At 41.6% G+C, this 16,909-nt stretch overlaps 1 protein-coding gene across 1 annotated transcript in view; it reads right to left on the bottom strand.

Annotated features, from left to right (window-relative positions):
* Positions 1-6,851: 6,851 nt before the first annotated feature.
* Positions 6,852-16,909, bottom strand: part of Lpcat2 (lysophosphatidylcholine acyltransferase 2) — a 59,932-nt gene continuing 49,874 nt past the window's right edge. Inside the window, exons 12-14 of the mRNA XM_059262678.1 lie at positions 13,986-14,084; positions 10,072-10,207; positions 6,852-7,324 (exon numbers count right to left, since the gene is read on the bottom strand). Coding sequence (XP_059118661.1) covers positions 7,140-7,324; positions 10,072-10,207; positions 13,986-14,084 — 420 coding nt within the window. The 3' untranslated portion in view covers positions 6,852-7,139. The remainder of the gene's footprint in view (positions 7,325-10,071; positions 10,208-13,985; positions 14,085-16,909) is intronic.

Below are 16,909 nucleotides of genomic sequence, written 5' to 3'. Positions count from 1 at the left end.
GAGAGTTTGGAGGGAGCAAAGGGAAGGGGGAAATTATATAATTATACTATAACCTCAAAAAATAAAAGAAGCAATAAAACAGACACACACACACACACCATAAGAAAGATCACATCTAGGTAAACCATAATACAATTCTCTAAAAATAGAAATAAGAGAAAAATGTTACAAGTAGCCTGATGATAAGAATACATTATAGAGATGGCTCAGTGGTTAAGAGCATTGGTTGCATTGGACCCAGGTTTAATTCCCAGCACTCACAGGGCAACTCACAACCATATGTAACTCCAGTTCCAGGGGACTGACGCCCTCTTCTGTTATCCATGGGCACTGCACATACATGGTAAATAGACATGCATGCAGGTGAAACACTCATACACACACACAAAAAAGAATAAAATGAAAACAAGAGAATTCATTACATAGGAGAAGATTATGAAGAAAACTGCTGTTAATTGTTCATCAGAAGCAAGAGGAAGATGACAGCGGGTCTCTAAATTCTTAACGTGTGTTTGTGTGTCTGCGTGTGGCGGGGGGAGGGGGGGTGGGGGGGTGGGGGGGGGTGGGGACACCCAGGATTATTTATCCAGAAAAAAATAATCTTCAGAAATGAAAACAGAAACCTATTCAAACCAAGGGAAGTTTTAAGAATTATTTTCATAAAGCATATGTTTAAGAATTGTTCAACAACATTCTGAAGTAATGAAAGGTGGAATTACAAAAAGAAACAGAGAGAGAGAGAGAGAGAGAGAGAGAGAGAGAGAGAGAGAGAGAGAGAGATTTAAGAAATAGGAAGTAAATATGGAGATAAATATAAAAGAGTTTTTTTTACCCTCTTGGATTCTTTCTCTTACATACAATTTACTGATTAGAATAAAAACGGTAAAAGTGTTACTTGAGAGTTTTAAGATGCAAACACAATACTTGACATCAGTACCCATCATGGGGTGGAGAAGTCAAAGTATACTGTTATAAGCATCCCATATTAAAGGCCTAGTACTGTTTGAAATCAAGCTGCATCAAGTCTACCATACATAAACACACACACACACACACACACACACCACCACCACCACCACCACCACCACCACCACCACCAGGGAGGGAGGAATTGTAAGAAAGGATAGACTATAAAATACCCATTTGAGATGTATATTATCTTCATAAATGCACACAGGACATTCACCTGGACATATATCAGACCAAGGAGTGTGTCCCCATACAGTTAAAAGAATTGAAATGGAAAATGAAAATATCAGCTCTCTCCCTACGTTCTGGTACCCAGGATGAGAAAAACTGTCCTCCTTGTCTCTCAGCCAGAAGATGAATTTTCATTTGTCTCACACTGAGAATCTAGTCAACATATTCTTCTCCCCTGAGATGCCTGTGCCAATCCCCACCATCTTAGACAAAAGTCTTACCTTTTGCTCCTAGAGCCTCTTCCTTAGTGAGGCTGGCCCACATCCACAGGACAGCCTCAGCCTTCATCCCTTCAGACAGCCCGGGTTGTAGCTCTTTGAGGTTTGGCATTGAGGACTGCCCTTCATACATTGCACACTCCTCTGTGTTTCCGTTCATGCTTATGATGTTTAGCATTCTAGAGGTTTTGTGGTTTAAGGCTTCTCAGATTATCTAGTTTCCATGTTTCTGGAAGCTTCGGGCTGACATGTAATTCCTTGGTTATTTTATGGGTCCGGATTACATTAGCTTAATCAAAAGTCATCTCATGGACAGCTAGGCAGCCTTGGGTTTGGATTCCTACCCCAGTGTTCACAGTTACGTAACTCTCGACAAGAAGTAAACCTCCAGCCTTAACTTTTATGTGAGCTTTAGAGACAATAATCCCAGGTTTTCAAGTTTGTTGTAAAGATTTTTTTCTTATACCATGTGAGGAACAATAAACAAAAGATAACGTTACCATTATTTCTTCAGCAAACATCAAGTGTCAGGGAAACCTAAGTACTAGAAATGGCAGACAACAAAGATGTGCATAAGTAACTAATTTCAGGTAAGTGTAACAAGAAGAATGGTGATGGGCTTGAGAGTGCCCATAGCTCTGCTTGATTGATAACAGGCAATTCCCAAAGATGATAGGACATTTGATTTAAAATCTGAATGAAGATAATAGTGTGATAGCATTAGATCATGGTGATGACTATACAACCCTGTGAGCTGCACTGTGTGGAGGTGTTCTTAAAACCTGAAGAGCAGAAAGCCATGGGAAGATCAGGGGAAGTCTATCCAAAAAGGCCGCAGAGCCACTCCGAGACTGGAACTGGCTTTAGCCAGCTCACACGAAAGCAAGACATCAGGTCCAGGGATTTGGTTTGTCATCAGAAACTGGTGAGACTGAGGGCAGCTGAGATGTAGCATGAGGGGAGGAGTCAGGCCATAAAGATGTCGTGTCCCGGGCTGAATGTTTTCATTTACCCACACTCTAACTGTGGCTTTTGCTAAGCTTTAACTGGAGAAGTGATGTCTTCTTTGAAAATGATTGCCAGGCTTCCTGCAAGGCAAGAGAATTCTCAGGAGGGGGCGAGCGTGAGCAACACAAACAACATCCCCCAACAGCTGGAATGAAGGCCTTGACCCTAGCACCTCCTTGACCCTCAGCTCCTCCTCCACGCTCTTCTGTGACTGCAGTGGCACCTCAGCAGAGGGTGAGAAGTGGAGACCTGATACTCCAGCACTGTCCACAGGGAAATGCTTCTGTAGCATTCTGAAGCTCCCCTCACCTCTAATTTACAGAAACCTGGAGAACTCACACAGGAAGGTAGGACCATAACGAAGGATAGCTGTGTTACCCTCACTGGCTGGCAGTTCATTTATCTTACCCCATCTTGGTCATGGCTCATTGTTCAGACCATTCTTTTTTCTTTGTTTTAAATTTCTTTTTCTTTTATGTATATGAGTGTTTGTCTGAATGTATGTTGCTGGTGCTCATAGAGGCCAGAAGAGGGCTTCAGATCCCCTGAAACTGGGGTTACACCTGGTTAGAGCCTCCATGTCAGTGCTGGGAGTCCAGAAAGTGTTCAGGCATCTCTCTGAGTCCCAGAACCATTCTAATGGCATCTATCTGTTTTCCATTTAAGAACTAAGTCACAATATAATATCTAGAACCTACAAGTGGGAAAACACGTGACAGATGCTAAATTTGTAAATTCTATAAAGCAGGCAGTGTGGTGCTTGACCTCATGGTTAAAAGTCTGACTGTTGGAATCAGGCAAATTCTGACATAATTGTACACTTTACCACTTACCAAGTTCCAGTTTTTGTTCACTGGAACTAGTGACAGAATACCCATGCTCCACTGAGTGTTCAAACGAGCTACTTAGGACTAAGAAGCAGAGAGGACAAGAAGCTGGACCAGGCTCAAACCTCAAGGCCTCTCCCCGGAGATCCACCTCCTCCATCGAGGCTCTTACCTCCTAAAATTTGCATCACCTCTCAACACTGTACCACCAGCCGGTGACCAAATGTTCAAACACATAACCCGTGGAAGGAAGGGATTTGACTTCTAAGACATAACAACAATTTAAACAAGAACAACAAAAAAACAGAGTTCATCCAAGTGTGTGTGTATGCGGAGGGGGGGGGGCGGCGGCGGCTAACACATCATAAATATGTTTGCTTTCCTAGAAAATGGCTTTCTACAAGTAGACTATCTTCTTCAATGATTGCTATATAAAGACCAAACATCCAAGAACTTTCACAGCAGACAGCTTGTCTATTCCATACAGTCCATGTCCTTCCATTTGAGAAAAACACGTTGCCTTCAATTAACTATCCTGTGTTTAGAATGATATAATGGGAGTTCCTGGGCCTGTGAATCAAGAAGCTTTTCTGCTGTGCCTCATGCAGAGTAGAGAACACATACCTTCCAAAAGGGAGCCATTCTCCTTTAAACACCCACCAGAAGTGGGCTGGTGAGGTGGCTCACTGAAGAAAGCCACTTGCTGCCAAGTCTGATGACCTGAGTTCACTTCCCAGAACTCACATGTTGGAAATAGAGAACTGACTCCAATAAGTTGTCCTCTGACCTCCACACAGGATGGTCACAGCATGCCTATGCCCCCACTCCCAAATAAATGAATGTGGGGTTTTTTGTTTGTTTGTTTGAGACAAGGTTTCTCTGTGTAGCCCTGGCTATCCTGGAACTTGCTTTGTAGACCAGACTGGCCTCGAACTCAGACATCCACCTGCCTCTGCCTCCCGAGGGCTGGGATTAAAGGTGTGTATCACTGCACCCAGCTGCAAATGTAATTTAAATCTATATCCATTTACAGTTATCACCACTAATTATCACACCTGGAAGAGGAAAGTTAACCACCTATAATGCAAACATCTTGGTCTCTAAGCAACTTGGTACATCATAATCTCCCAAGAGAACTAATTTGATTGAAATGCATTTGGTTTACAAAATGTTTTAAGAAATAATATTTCTCATTTTCCCTCTACAGATTCATATATATGACTATAGTGGAACTTAATTTCTAATCTTCAATCTTAAGAGGAGCAAAGCTTCTCTAAAAGAAAATTTCAGGGCAGGAAGGTCCAGGGCCACTCATTAGGCCAAGTATTCAGCCAAGTATTCATCCAGTCAAGTCAAGCCTCTTAAGAATAACGACATGGGCTGGAGAGCTAGCTCAGTTGGGTAAGAGCACTGGGGTTGCTCTTCTAGAGGACCCAGGTTTTGTTCCAGCACCCACACAGTGATTAACAACCATTCATAACTCCAGGTCCAGGGGATCCTCTTTGGCCATGGGTACTGCACACACATGATGACCAGACACACATGCAGGCAAAAACATGCACATAACATTAAAAAAAAATCTAAAAATCACCACTACTACTACTTTGGGTAGAGTTTTAAGTTTTTTCTCTAGAGCATAATAACATCAATGAAAAAAAATGATAAACTACATCCATAATTATGTAAACTCAAACTGTATTTTAAGTAAAAAAGTATATTTGAGGTAAACATCATAAAACCAGAACTTTGTTGTCGTCAAGTTTTACATTGCAAATTTGTTTGTTCATTGACGAAATCATAAAATAGAAATGCCATACTGACAGAAGTGGAGGTCTACGAACCAGGAAACAGTGAGATCATTTTTGAGAGCTCCGTAGAAAGCCTCTTGCTGTGGGATGTATGGCAAATGTGTTGCTAATTAATCAATAAAACACTGATTGTCCGTTGGCTAGGCAGGAAGTATAGGCGGGGCAAGGAGGAGAATAAAGCTGGGAAGTGGAAGGCTGAGTCAGAGAGACACTGCCAGCCACCACGATGAGAAACAGCTTGTGAAGATGCCGGTAAGCCACGAGCCATGTAGCAAGGTATAGATTAAAGGAAATGGATTAATTTAAGCTATAAGAACAGTTAGCAAGAAGCCTGCCACGGCCATACAGTTTGAAAGCAACATAAGTCTCTGTGTTTACTTGGTCGGGTCTGAGAGGCTGTGGGACTGGCAGGTGAAAGAGATTTGCCCTGACTGTGGGTCAGGCAGGAAAACTCCAGCTACAGCCTCTAGCTCCTAATGTTACTCTCCCATGATTAGCAGATTAACATGTGGGCTTTCTGTGCTCACCTGAGTACATACATTCACCACATATGGCAGCTATCAGTGTAAACATTACTTAGTGTAATTAATTACTTAAGCAATAGCTTCCACTCTTCTAATGCCTCTTAAAATGCTTTAAGACACATGAAAAGCAAATAATTACATACACTTAAGGATAAAACTTTGTTACTCAATTATCCAAATATGTATTTAGCCATTAACTTAGGAGACACTTGCTTGTGTGTAAAAGTAGTTTAAAATCATGGCACTTGACTAAATACAGTCTCCAACACTTTCAGGAGACTTTGGGGCCTCAAAGCTGTGACTTTAAAACTCTAACTTAAGGTGGACTGTCTAATAGATTCTGAAACCTAGCCAGAGCAAAGAATTTGGTTTCAAAGACTGAATGAAGAATATTAACCAATTATTTTTGTACATTCTTTTAATAAATTGCTTCTTTTTTTGAAACCTGAAATATAAGTAATATTAAGAGCATGCAGACATGGGTCCCAATAAAAATGGCATTTGGAGAATTTTTCACCTAACCTAGAGGGGATATGTTGCTGCTGGATTTCTGCCCGGGCATAGCTTGTGGCCATACAATGACAAACTAAGCTTTTTGATTCCTTGGCTGTTGGTGACACATTGGAAGCGTCTGTTTTCCATGTGGATATTTCTGACACACTCTAAAGTTTGAGAGGAAAATTAAACACAATAAAACTCTCTCTTGGATTGGATGGTACAAAATACTAATTTGACCATTATATAAATAGAACAAATCTGATTTATTTATTGGGAAAGTGCTACCTTCAGAACCATCCAACTCAAATTAAATTCAACTCTGTAGCAAACAATTCATTTTCTCATTAGGCAATCACTGTTCCCTTCAATAAGGCAATTCCCACTCAGCTTGTGGCCACAGCAGTCATTTCAAAACATGGTCCCTTCTACACTATGGATAGCATCAAAGGATCTGCTGACCTTAGCAGGCATTTTAAAGAAACTTGCAATAGAGATGCATGCCAAGGGGATTGTGTGCCCTTAGAAAATGTCATCTAGCTAAGGGTGCACTCCCCTCTCCTAGCCAGTGACTGACCGAGGGAACTGAAATTTAAATGGGAAAATAAATCTGCAGAGATAGAGGTATAAAATTCTGCCATATTTTTCAGATTCCTTATCCTTATTTTCAGAAAGGGAAGTAAACAGAGAAAACATAGTATTATTATTATGTGAAAGGGCTGAAAATCATTTGTACTTGCTAAACTCATGGCATTGATTAATGCTGGCCCATACAGAGGAAGACTAATGAGTTTATTATGAAAATTGAACTGAAAAATTCATAAAAATATACAGCACTTATCACCAGTTAAAGCAACTGGTAAAAACACAATATAAGACAAAAGGAACTTACTTGATATATGCAAGTTAATAAAAGTATTTTAGGAAGAAAATATGTCATTTTAGTAAAAAAGCTTTCTGTTTTGAACATCATTACTTGGTAAGTACATTTACAATATTGTCAATCAACACCTTTCCAATGGCAGGCAGAAGCACAGCTTTCCTCCCCGGGAACACAGATTAATCAGCCTTCTTGTCTGAGGTGCCCTCCTCATGGTTCTCAGGACTGACTTTATTACTAGCCACAGACCGAGCTGTCTGGACTTCATCTGGCAATGAAAATACATGGCATGTCTGGAGGTCTAAGTACGTTGTAAAGATCTTGGCATATTCCGGGTGCTTTAGGGCAAAACTTTTGAATTCCTCTAGAAGAAAGGAAAAAAAAAAAATCAATCAATTAGGGTGTTTCTTCATTTGGCACGATGAAACTTAACAAAAAGATCTTAATCATGCAATTACTGCAGAATCCTGTTACTCAACTCAAAAAAACTGCTGATGAGAAGATGAATTGTACAACCGCTCTGTAGGAGTTTTTCCAATATTTAGTCAAGTTGAAGATACATATTTTTTTTTTTTTTTTTTTTTTTTTGGTTTTTCAAGACAGGGTTTCTCTGTGTAGTTTTGCGCCTTTCCTGGAACTCGCTTTGGAGACCAGGCTGGCCTTGAACTCACAGAGATCCGCCTGGCTCTGCCTCCCGAGTGCTGGGATTAAAGGCGTGCGCCACCACCGCCCGGCGTGAAGATACATATTTTAATGACTCACTAATTCTATTCCGAGGTACACAACCTTTGGAAATTGTGAATTGCACCTGGGAGACATATATGAAAATATTCATAGCAACATCATTCATAATAGGGAAAAAGGAAAATGGCTCAGATGTCTATCAGCAGCAGCAATGAATTAAACTGTAGCATATTCATGGAGCATAATGACCTCAAGGAAGTGGGTGAGCAATGATGATGAGTTTGTGACTACATGCTAAGTGAAAAATGCCGCTACAAAAGAACACAGATTATAAGAGCTCATTTATATAAAGTTCAAAACCATAGACAAAACTAAAACATGTCAACACTTATTTTAAGAAATACTTAAATACCTCAAAATTTTTTTTTTAAATTTGGACTTGTACAATACTAGGGGAAGAGAGAGCTTCTATGTATTCTGAAAAGAAAAAGCCTGAACTGCAAAACAAAACTAAACTCTGGTCACTGGTAGATTGCCAGATTGCCCATGTCCCAGTGGATGGTCCCATACCCATGTGCATATGTGCAGTGCTAATTGAACTCAGTGGGTTATTTGCAAAAAAGGGAAGTAATGTTGGAAGGGACATGTACCAAAAGGGCCTGAAGGGTGTTAGAGAAAGAGAACATGCGGGTAGATATGATCAAAAAAACCAAACATCTATATATACATGTATGAATTTTTTCAAATAAATATATTACTTATGATCAGAATAAATCATATGAAAAAATGTAATTAAAGGAAAAAAATTTCCTGGGACTGGTGACATGTCTCAGCAGTCAAGAGCACTTGTCCTTGCAGAGGACCTGGATTTGATTCCCAGCTTCCACACGGCAGCTCACAATTGTCCATTATTCTAGTTTCAGGAGATCCATGCCCTGTTCTGACTTCTGTGGATACCAGATATGCATATGGTTCACAAACATCCATATAAGTAAAAAACTCCTACACATAAAATAAATAAATCTAAAAAAAAAACCCCAAAATAATGTAGCATAATTCTCTAACAGATTATTTAAACTGACAAAAGTATGGCTATCTACAAATAATTTTAATGGAATTAAAATTATTATCTTCCAATGAAACACTTTGTCAAAACTTGGTAATTCTGGGGCTGGAGAGATGGTTCAGTGGTTCATTCCCAACACCCACACGTAGGCTCACAACCTTCTCTAACTCCAGTTCCGGGGGATCTGATGCCCTCTTCTGACCTTCTTGGGCTCCTGCATGTACATGGGGCACATGAACTCACAGAGGCATAAAAATAAACACATAAATTTTAAAAAAAGCTTTAAAAATAGATATTTATGAGTAATAGAGAGTGTTATGGAAGCAAATAGCCAAAGAAAATTTAGTTAACACAAGTTTTTGAAGATTCTTTTTAATGAACTCAAAAGATTCATGGCCCTTTGCATGTAATTATCTAAAAGAGAATATGGAGCAGACAAAATTCCAGTAACTAAACACAGAGTAAGAGAAGTATGTGACCTGATTTCCCCATCCCATGAGTATTAATAAGCTGAACCTCTGTGAACACCTTCAGAGCAATGTAATTAGGTAGTTCGTGTCCCTCAAGCCAGAGGGGAAAGTTAGGGGAAGATAAGTCAGCCTGGCATCCAGGACCACATCAAAGCTAAGCAGGAAACAACACCTAGACCTCTGCACAAAGGTACATTTCTCAAAGACTACACTGCGAAATACAGGGAAAGTGATTCAACACCATTGTTTTGATGTAGGGTCTTGAACCATCAGGAGGAAGGAGAAGCCAATGCACGGCTCTGTGTCTATACACAGTACCACAGGCCTTCTTCTGTCATGGTCACTCCCTCATGGGGGTTGCTCTAGGATGCCAAAGACAAAGGCTGCCACGTTTACATTAACTACTACATGAAATCTCAGTAAAGATTCAGCTACTACTACTACTGTCAGTGCCTTGGTCCACACTCCTCTGCTGCAATTACAGCCTAGCTTGACTGGCTTACTCAGGGCAGCCTGGTCACACTCACAGCAGATATGAAAGGCACTGAGGTGTAGTCAATGGTCCAGGCTCTACTGCCAGACTCTTTGAATCCTGGCTCGGACCATCTTCAGGTGGACAGTCATCAGAAAGTTACTTTGTTCTTTGCCAAACACAGATGTGAAAAAAGCAGGATACTGATTAAACAAGTTTATATACACAAAGCATAAAAGAGTAGCTGGTGTGTAAGTTTTCAATAATTAGCTATTACTATCACCATCATAACAATATTACAGTCATCATCATTGCTATTACCAATAGTTAGCCAAGGGAAACACACTCATCTGACTCTCAATTAATAGCCTGGATGCTCTTCTCATAAATGAATGGGGATTTGGGGATTGCTTACTCACCGTAGGAAACAGAGTCCCCCTGGGCAATTTCCCTGAAGAGACCAGAAACTTCAAGGTCGGGCACTCCAAGAGAAGCCTGCAGAATGGTGCAAAACTCCTCCTCTGTTATGTAGCCATCCTCGTCAACATCAAAGAGCTGCAAGGAAAACAGCACACAGAGGTAGGGCCCTGAAGCCTACTGTATTGAACAGCACTGGAAAGTAAAGTCTTTAATAATGGAAACAGTTACATGTATAGTTCCGGATACATACATAATGTATATGCATGTGAGGGGGGCAGGGAGAGAATGGTCTCTGCTACTCTTAGAAGACTTAAAAACCGACAGTAGTTTGGTCATGGAAAAAGACAGAATTAGAATAGAGGCCGTGCCAATAGTGCATAGTAAAAGACATGGGAGCCCTGGAGGGACATGATGAATCTTACTCTGAGAGGTCCACAAAGGCTGTCATTACAGTTGGCTCTCATGATGCAAAGAGATGTTCCCAGAAGATAAAAGGAATGGTAGGTGAGTCCCTGGGACTTAAGTCCAGAGACTGATGGAAAAGCCAGAACCAGATCATGGTGGATGCACATGGCCCCACCAAATACTTGCAAGCGGAAGTGGTGTGATCACATGTATTCTGAAGGAGGCCTCTGACGCAGTGTGTAGGACAGGATGGGGGCAAGGGTCCTTTCCAAGCAAGAAAACCAAGTAAGTCTAGGGTGGACAAGCAGGACAGGAAGGGCAGGCTGTACAAGCAGCACAGATGGGGTGCAGAAAAGGTTTGTAGTGATGGGAAGGAGACAAACAACTGGAGTTTTCTGGCTGGGTAGCTGAGGAGAAACCGTCATGAGAACTACTGCCAAGTGAGATTAGAGCTGGACCTAGAAAAGTTAAATCTGAGTTAGAGGTACTGGAAGGAAGGATGGGAGGGAGGGAGGGAGGGAGGGAGGAGGAATGGAAGGAAGGAAGGAAGGAAGGAAGGAAGGAAGGAAGGAAGGAAGGAAGGAAGGAAGGAAGGAAGGAAGGAAGGAAGGAAAAAAAGAAAGAATCAGCTATGAGCTCAAGAGATTGAGGTTCCAGGTAGAAATGTGGGTAAGACCTGAAACCATGGGTGTTGCAGCTTGTCTGTAAAGAAGGTATGGAGTACAGAGTAAAGGCACAGCCCTGGGACAGTCCCCCATTGAGACATGTGGACAGAAGAGGAACTGAGACTTAGAAGCAGAGGACTGTGTGTCTTCTGAAGCTAACGGGGTTTTAACAGAACGAGACTTGACAGTGGTAACAGGCACCGGACTATGCGGAAGAGCAAGGAGAACTAAGTATTTGCTAGATTTGGTAACTAGGGGATGAGACACTTCCAGTTTCAGAGAACCAAAAGGGAGGTGGCAATGAGAATCAAGGAACAAACCAAGTGATTCGCGGTAACAACTGGCATGGGCATTTCTAAGAAGTTCCAGAAGAGAGGGCAGGAGACGGGCAGCTAACACCAGGCATGAAAGGTGATTGTACTTAGAGGTGGAAAGAAAAGCAGTGGCCTAGGGAGGTGAAAAGCCACGCAGCGGAAAAGGAGTAAACGATGGATAATGGATAATCAAAATCCTGTCCGGGTATTAAGAATTTTTCATTAGAACTTCTTCTTTACAGGCACTGATCAAAGGTATCCAGTTCCCTTTACATGTACGAATCCTTAATGTTCTCAATATACTTTGCCAACAGGTGCCACTGCAGCCCTCTTAGACACGCAGCAGCGGAGGCCCAATGAAGGTAGGCAGTTCTGTCCCAGGACATACAACCTGTAAATGGCAGAGCTAGCAAATGCTGGAGGTCAGGACTAAAAGGCCCCGGTACTTGAAATCTCTATTTCAGACCAAACATTGGATCAAAGACATGGAAAAATTGGCATTAGTGAGGTCTGATAATCATGGAAAGAAATGTAAGTGAATATTTAACACTGAGTGAGAGAAAAAAATGCATAGCTCAAAGTTGGGATTTGTTACCCCAAGAAGGGAAAACAGGCTTCTGGCCAATTCCCTGCTGTTGAGCTTTTAACTGGGGGTGAAGGTGACTGGAAAGAGAAGAACTGACAGGTTGTCATAAATTGTAGACCGCAGGTTCCTTATATATGTTAGACTTCAAACAGTAACGGCCAGGGCTCAGTGGCACCTCTGCTATTCTACCTAGAGCTCAATGTAAAGAGGGAATCACAGATAGAAAGTTAGCTGTAATGTGCTTACCACAGAAAAGGATGTGACAGGATTCTGTATTCTATGAAAGCAAATAACTAACTGAAAACAAAGAACACGTAAGAATATTCCCAAAACGTAAAACATACTAAAAAGGCAGCTTTGGATAACCAGTTTGAGCTGGCATGGTGGCCTGTACCAGTCACCCTAACACTCAAGGGGCTGAGACAGAAGAACTTCAAGTTTGAGCCAGCCTGGGCTATAGAGTGACATCTTGTCTTAGAAAAAAAAAAAAAGTAGATAAGTAAATACATAAAGAGATAGGTAAATAAAAACCAATGTAAATCATGAGCCTTGCCATAGAGAAAAATGAGCTAATTATAGATGTAAGTCTTCCTTTCTTCCATCTTCAAACCAAGGTCTAGGCTGGTCAAGATTTTCATGGTTTCTTTAAAAACAGTAATTACTGTGATTGAGGGCTAACTTTTCTATTGGGTCTTTCATTGGCAAACCAAGAGTGACTATTTGCTCAGCTAAACGTGTAATTACACATACAACCCCAAAACAGAAACAGAGATGTCTGGATTGGGGTGAGTTAGCTCTCTGCGTCACTGTAGGTTTTTTGATGAGTAAGTCTAAAAGCTGAAGGTTTGGAATTTTGGAAAAAGAGTCTGGCCCCTGCATCACGCCCATCTGCTGTGCATCAGTCACCGGGTTTCTTCACACCCAGTTCGCTCAGTTTAAAGCAATCTGCAATAGAAGGTGCCCTGGGGGTGCTTCCAACATTGATAGAACACCACCCCTTGTGGCCTCTAAAACACAAAAAAGGAATCTTGGCCAGAGAAGTGTTTAGATAAAAGAGAAGGGGAAAGGCTGGTTGGAACCACAGTGGGATCTCCGTCTCAGAGAAAGCCAGGGAGAGAGAAGAGGAAGAGATGGGAGAGACGGTCACTGGCTTTCATGCTACACAGAAGCTGAGGCTGTTGCTGTACAAGTCAATGAAGCCTGCCTGGCAAGGCCAGTGGGGAGATGAGGGGCACTGCCTCAGCTGAGAGATGCCCCATGAACTCAGAACGCAGGACACACAGCGGTGAAACACTACAGATGAAGCGTTTCCACTCTCAGGACATGCGCTTTAGTGTATAGCATGTGTGAGCGGCCAGTGCAGTCCGGATCTTCACAATACACAGTTTCCTCAAGCTTTGCTGGGGATAAGAAAGATTTTTTCTCCTAATTTAGATCCCTGCACTACGCTGAAAATATGTTGGATATTACAGTAAGATCAGTAGGGTAGAAACTGGGGACATTTATGATGATGTTGGCCTGACATCACCACACAAAATAAACTCTAGCACCAAAGCGCCACTTAAATGATCTAACAGATGCAAAAGGAAGGGCAGATCAGAACTTTCTAGATGAATTAGGATGAGGGGCAAGGAGTGGTATTTATTTATAAATCTTACTTCAGGACTTCAAAAGAGGGCTGAAAAGAAATAACATTAATTTGCCAAATCACCTGCTCTTCAGTCTTGATGCTCACACCTAGACTGCATCCACTGTTGTTTAAATGGATGCCTGTGTTCTCTTTATTCTCAGTAGCAATCGACTTAATCACATTATCCTGCTGAACATGTCACAGCAGATCTATAAACTCAGGGAACAGATTCACCGACTTTTCAAATAATGGAGTTAGAGTCAACACATATTTACAAGGCCAACCGAGATGCGGTCAGTGGGATTGGCAGTACCTTAAATGCCACCTGGATGATCTCCTCTGTGTTGGCAGGGTTGCACAAGACAGCCAGGCCGATCACATACTCTCGGAAGTCAATACTGCCATCATTATTCTGTGGAAAGACAGCCATCAGTTAGGAAGGCAGTTATTGGATTAGCGTTAGTCACACCAGGTGAAGCACAAGCCTGCCGCGTAGCGCTGCAGAATCACGCACGGGGACACTATGGAGAGAAGCTTCCCGACTGAGAACGACAACAAGGGAAGGGCTACCCATTGCCAGTTCAGGAGGCAGAACATGCTACATCCAATAATAACTATAAATGCTTACCCCCGAGGCCATGGAAAGCGACCCACCGACACTCACTGTGGTGCCTAAGTTTGGAATTGCTTTGATGAGGACCCTTCAGGGAGACAGGGACTAGGATTCTAATCCTTAGTGGAAATGAAGCTTTGGGTCCACAGTGAAAATGGTCCTGCCAAGATGGCCAGCACCAGTGAAAGAAAAAAGAGAAACTGAGGCATTAATCAAGCTGCATTCTTTAGTTTTTTGGCTTAATTTGGAGCTGATGTGGCAGACCCAACAACCCCTTGGGGATCTGTGGTCCCAGAAGTGCCTGTACTTTGGCGTCAGTGAAAACCAAACACAACGAGCATGATACAGTTCAGGAGGGGTGTCATGACAACAGAGAACAAAGGATGAGTGATCCCACCCAGGCTGGTACATAACTTAACTACCAAGAGAATGAGAGTTTACGATAAAGAGGAAAAAAAGAACGAGGCTTGGTGGTGCCCACCTTTAATCCCAGCACTAAGGAGGCAGAGGCAGGTGGATCTCTGAGTTCGAGGCCAGCGTGTTCTACAGAGTGAGTTCCAGGACATCCAGGGCTACAAGATGAAACCTTGTCTTGAATAGAGAAGAAAAAGGAAGAGAGGAGGTAGGTCAGAACACAGGGGACAAGAGACAGAGAACAGACACAAGAGGAAACAGGGGGAAATGAGATGGAGAGTGAAACAGGAAGATGGAGGAGGGGGAGGTGACTAGGACTATGAGAGAATCCCAGATGTGAGTATTGTTTCGGCAACACAATCCTCAAGGGATGAAACTCCTGACAAACCATGCACCAGGGACAAGACCGGGGCAATACTTCATCTCACAAAGGTTCAAAAAGGTTCACAAAGGACACGTGGCATCATCATGCACGGATCGTCCCCTTCACACAACCAGCAGGTGCACTTGAGAAAGGGGGTGTCCACAAAAGCCCCTGACCTGGAGGGTGGCTCTCTGTAAGCACATTTTCTAGGGAGGTTTTCACCAGCCTCTCAACAGCCAAACCTCAAAAAGTCAAATCACTTTCTTCATATTACTTTATCTTACTGCAGGGCGGAAACTAAAAGGAATAATTTAATTTCATGTTTCCACCAGAAAAGCAGAAACAGAGATTTTAAGATTTCCCCCAAGTATTAGGATTTATTCTAAGACAAAACCTAAAGTCATTCAAGTTCTCTATTTGCCTAGAAACCATCTCGAGGATAACTATTTTTTAAAAATCAACTTTACTGCTGTATAAGTTATATCCAGCTGGATGCATCTACTTGAAGTGTCTGACTGAAATCACATACACCAGGTAGGTAGTCACTGCCACAGTGAACATCTGTATGTCACCACCATGGAAGCATCAAAGAAGACAGCATCTGAAGGAGCACAATAGCTTCTTGTACCATCACAATTTAATTCTTTATATACTGTACACAGTGGTTTTTCATGAGCCTTAGATACTGAGGAGCTTACTGAATTATAGCAAAATTGCTCTACATAGGTAAGCTTCCTATGCAGTTGACTTTCCCTGAGCAATACAGGAGTCGTGAATGAGCAGTCCTCACTACACCATCAACCCTGTGTGGGACACAGGTCAAGCACCCCAACTCTTTTTGCAGAAATGAAAATGCAACAGACCCTTCCTATTACCACAAGAAACAAGGCAAAGTGTTAGTGCCCAAATTTACATTAGTATATGATGGCTAAGCGTTCTTCAATGGACATGTTTTTTTATTGATATGATTACATAATGGCAGACCCTTGACTCACATGAGAAAGACTATGTAATTTTTCTTTCTAGTAACGTAAAGGAGGAAAAATCAATATGGAAATTACTTGCAGAGATTACTTTATTGGATTAATAACATACTACTGAGGCTTCTAAATCAGTATAATAAAATTTAGAACTGGAAGAAACTGTAGAAACCACTAATGAAACCAAGACATGCATTTCATTTCAAGTTAATAAAACTCACCATTTCTATAACTGCAATTAAATTTAAGTAGTTTGACCATCAATCATTCACATCTAACAGTTTGATGAAGTATATTTTTAAATGTACAAAGAGTTATATAACAACATACATTCTTTTTAATTTTCATATTTTTGAATCAGATCTGTGATTTAAAAAAAATTGTTCTATAAATCTATGGTAGTTTCCTTAAAACTTCCCTAGGAAGAATTATAAACTTAATAATAGCACCTGGTCTTAAATTTTTTTCATAGTTACATTTAAATGAAGAAATAAACCTTTCAATGGAAGGTCCTAGTCATTTCTCCACATCCTTTGCCAAGGCAGAGCAGAGGAATAGTCCAGAGTTGGCACTGAGGAGTTACACAAAGTCACTGCAAAAAGAAGCATGGCCAAGCTTCAGTGAGCTCCAGCTGTGGACTTCATCCCTTTCCTGGAGGTTAGCAGGGTCAGAAAAAAGTGTGGAAGGACTTAATAGTGAGTCCTGTCACCCAGCACCTTTCACCTGCTGCCTTGGCTTCTAGGAGCAATGGGAAGCCTAGGTGACTTGTCCTTGTATTAGCTGTTTAAAATCTTAGGAGTGGGCCTAGAGACCAGTTTCAATTTCCAGCACCCATGTGGCAGCTAACAACCATCCATAACTCCAGT

Source organism: Peromyscus eremicus, chromosome 5 (genome assembly GCF_949786415.1).
Source record: "Peromyscus eremicus chromosome 5, PerEre_H2_v1, whole genome shotgun sequence".
Classification (NCBI taxonomy): Eukaryota; Metazoa; Chordata; class Mammalia; order Rodentia; family Cricetidae; genus Peromyscus; species Peromyscus eremicus.
This window is presented reverse-complemented; position numbering and strand designations above follow the sequence as displayed.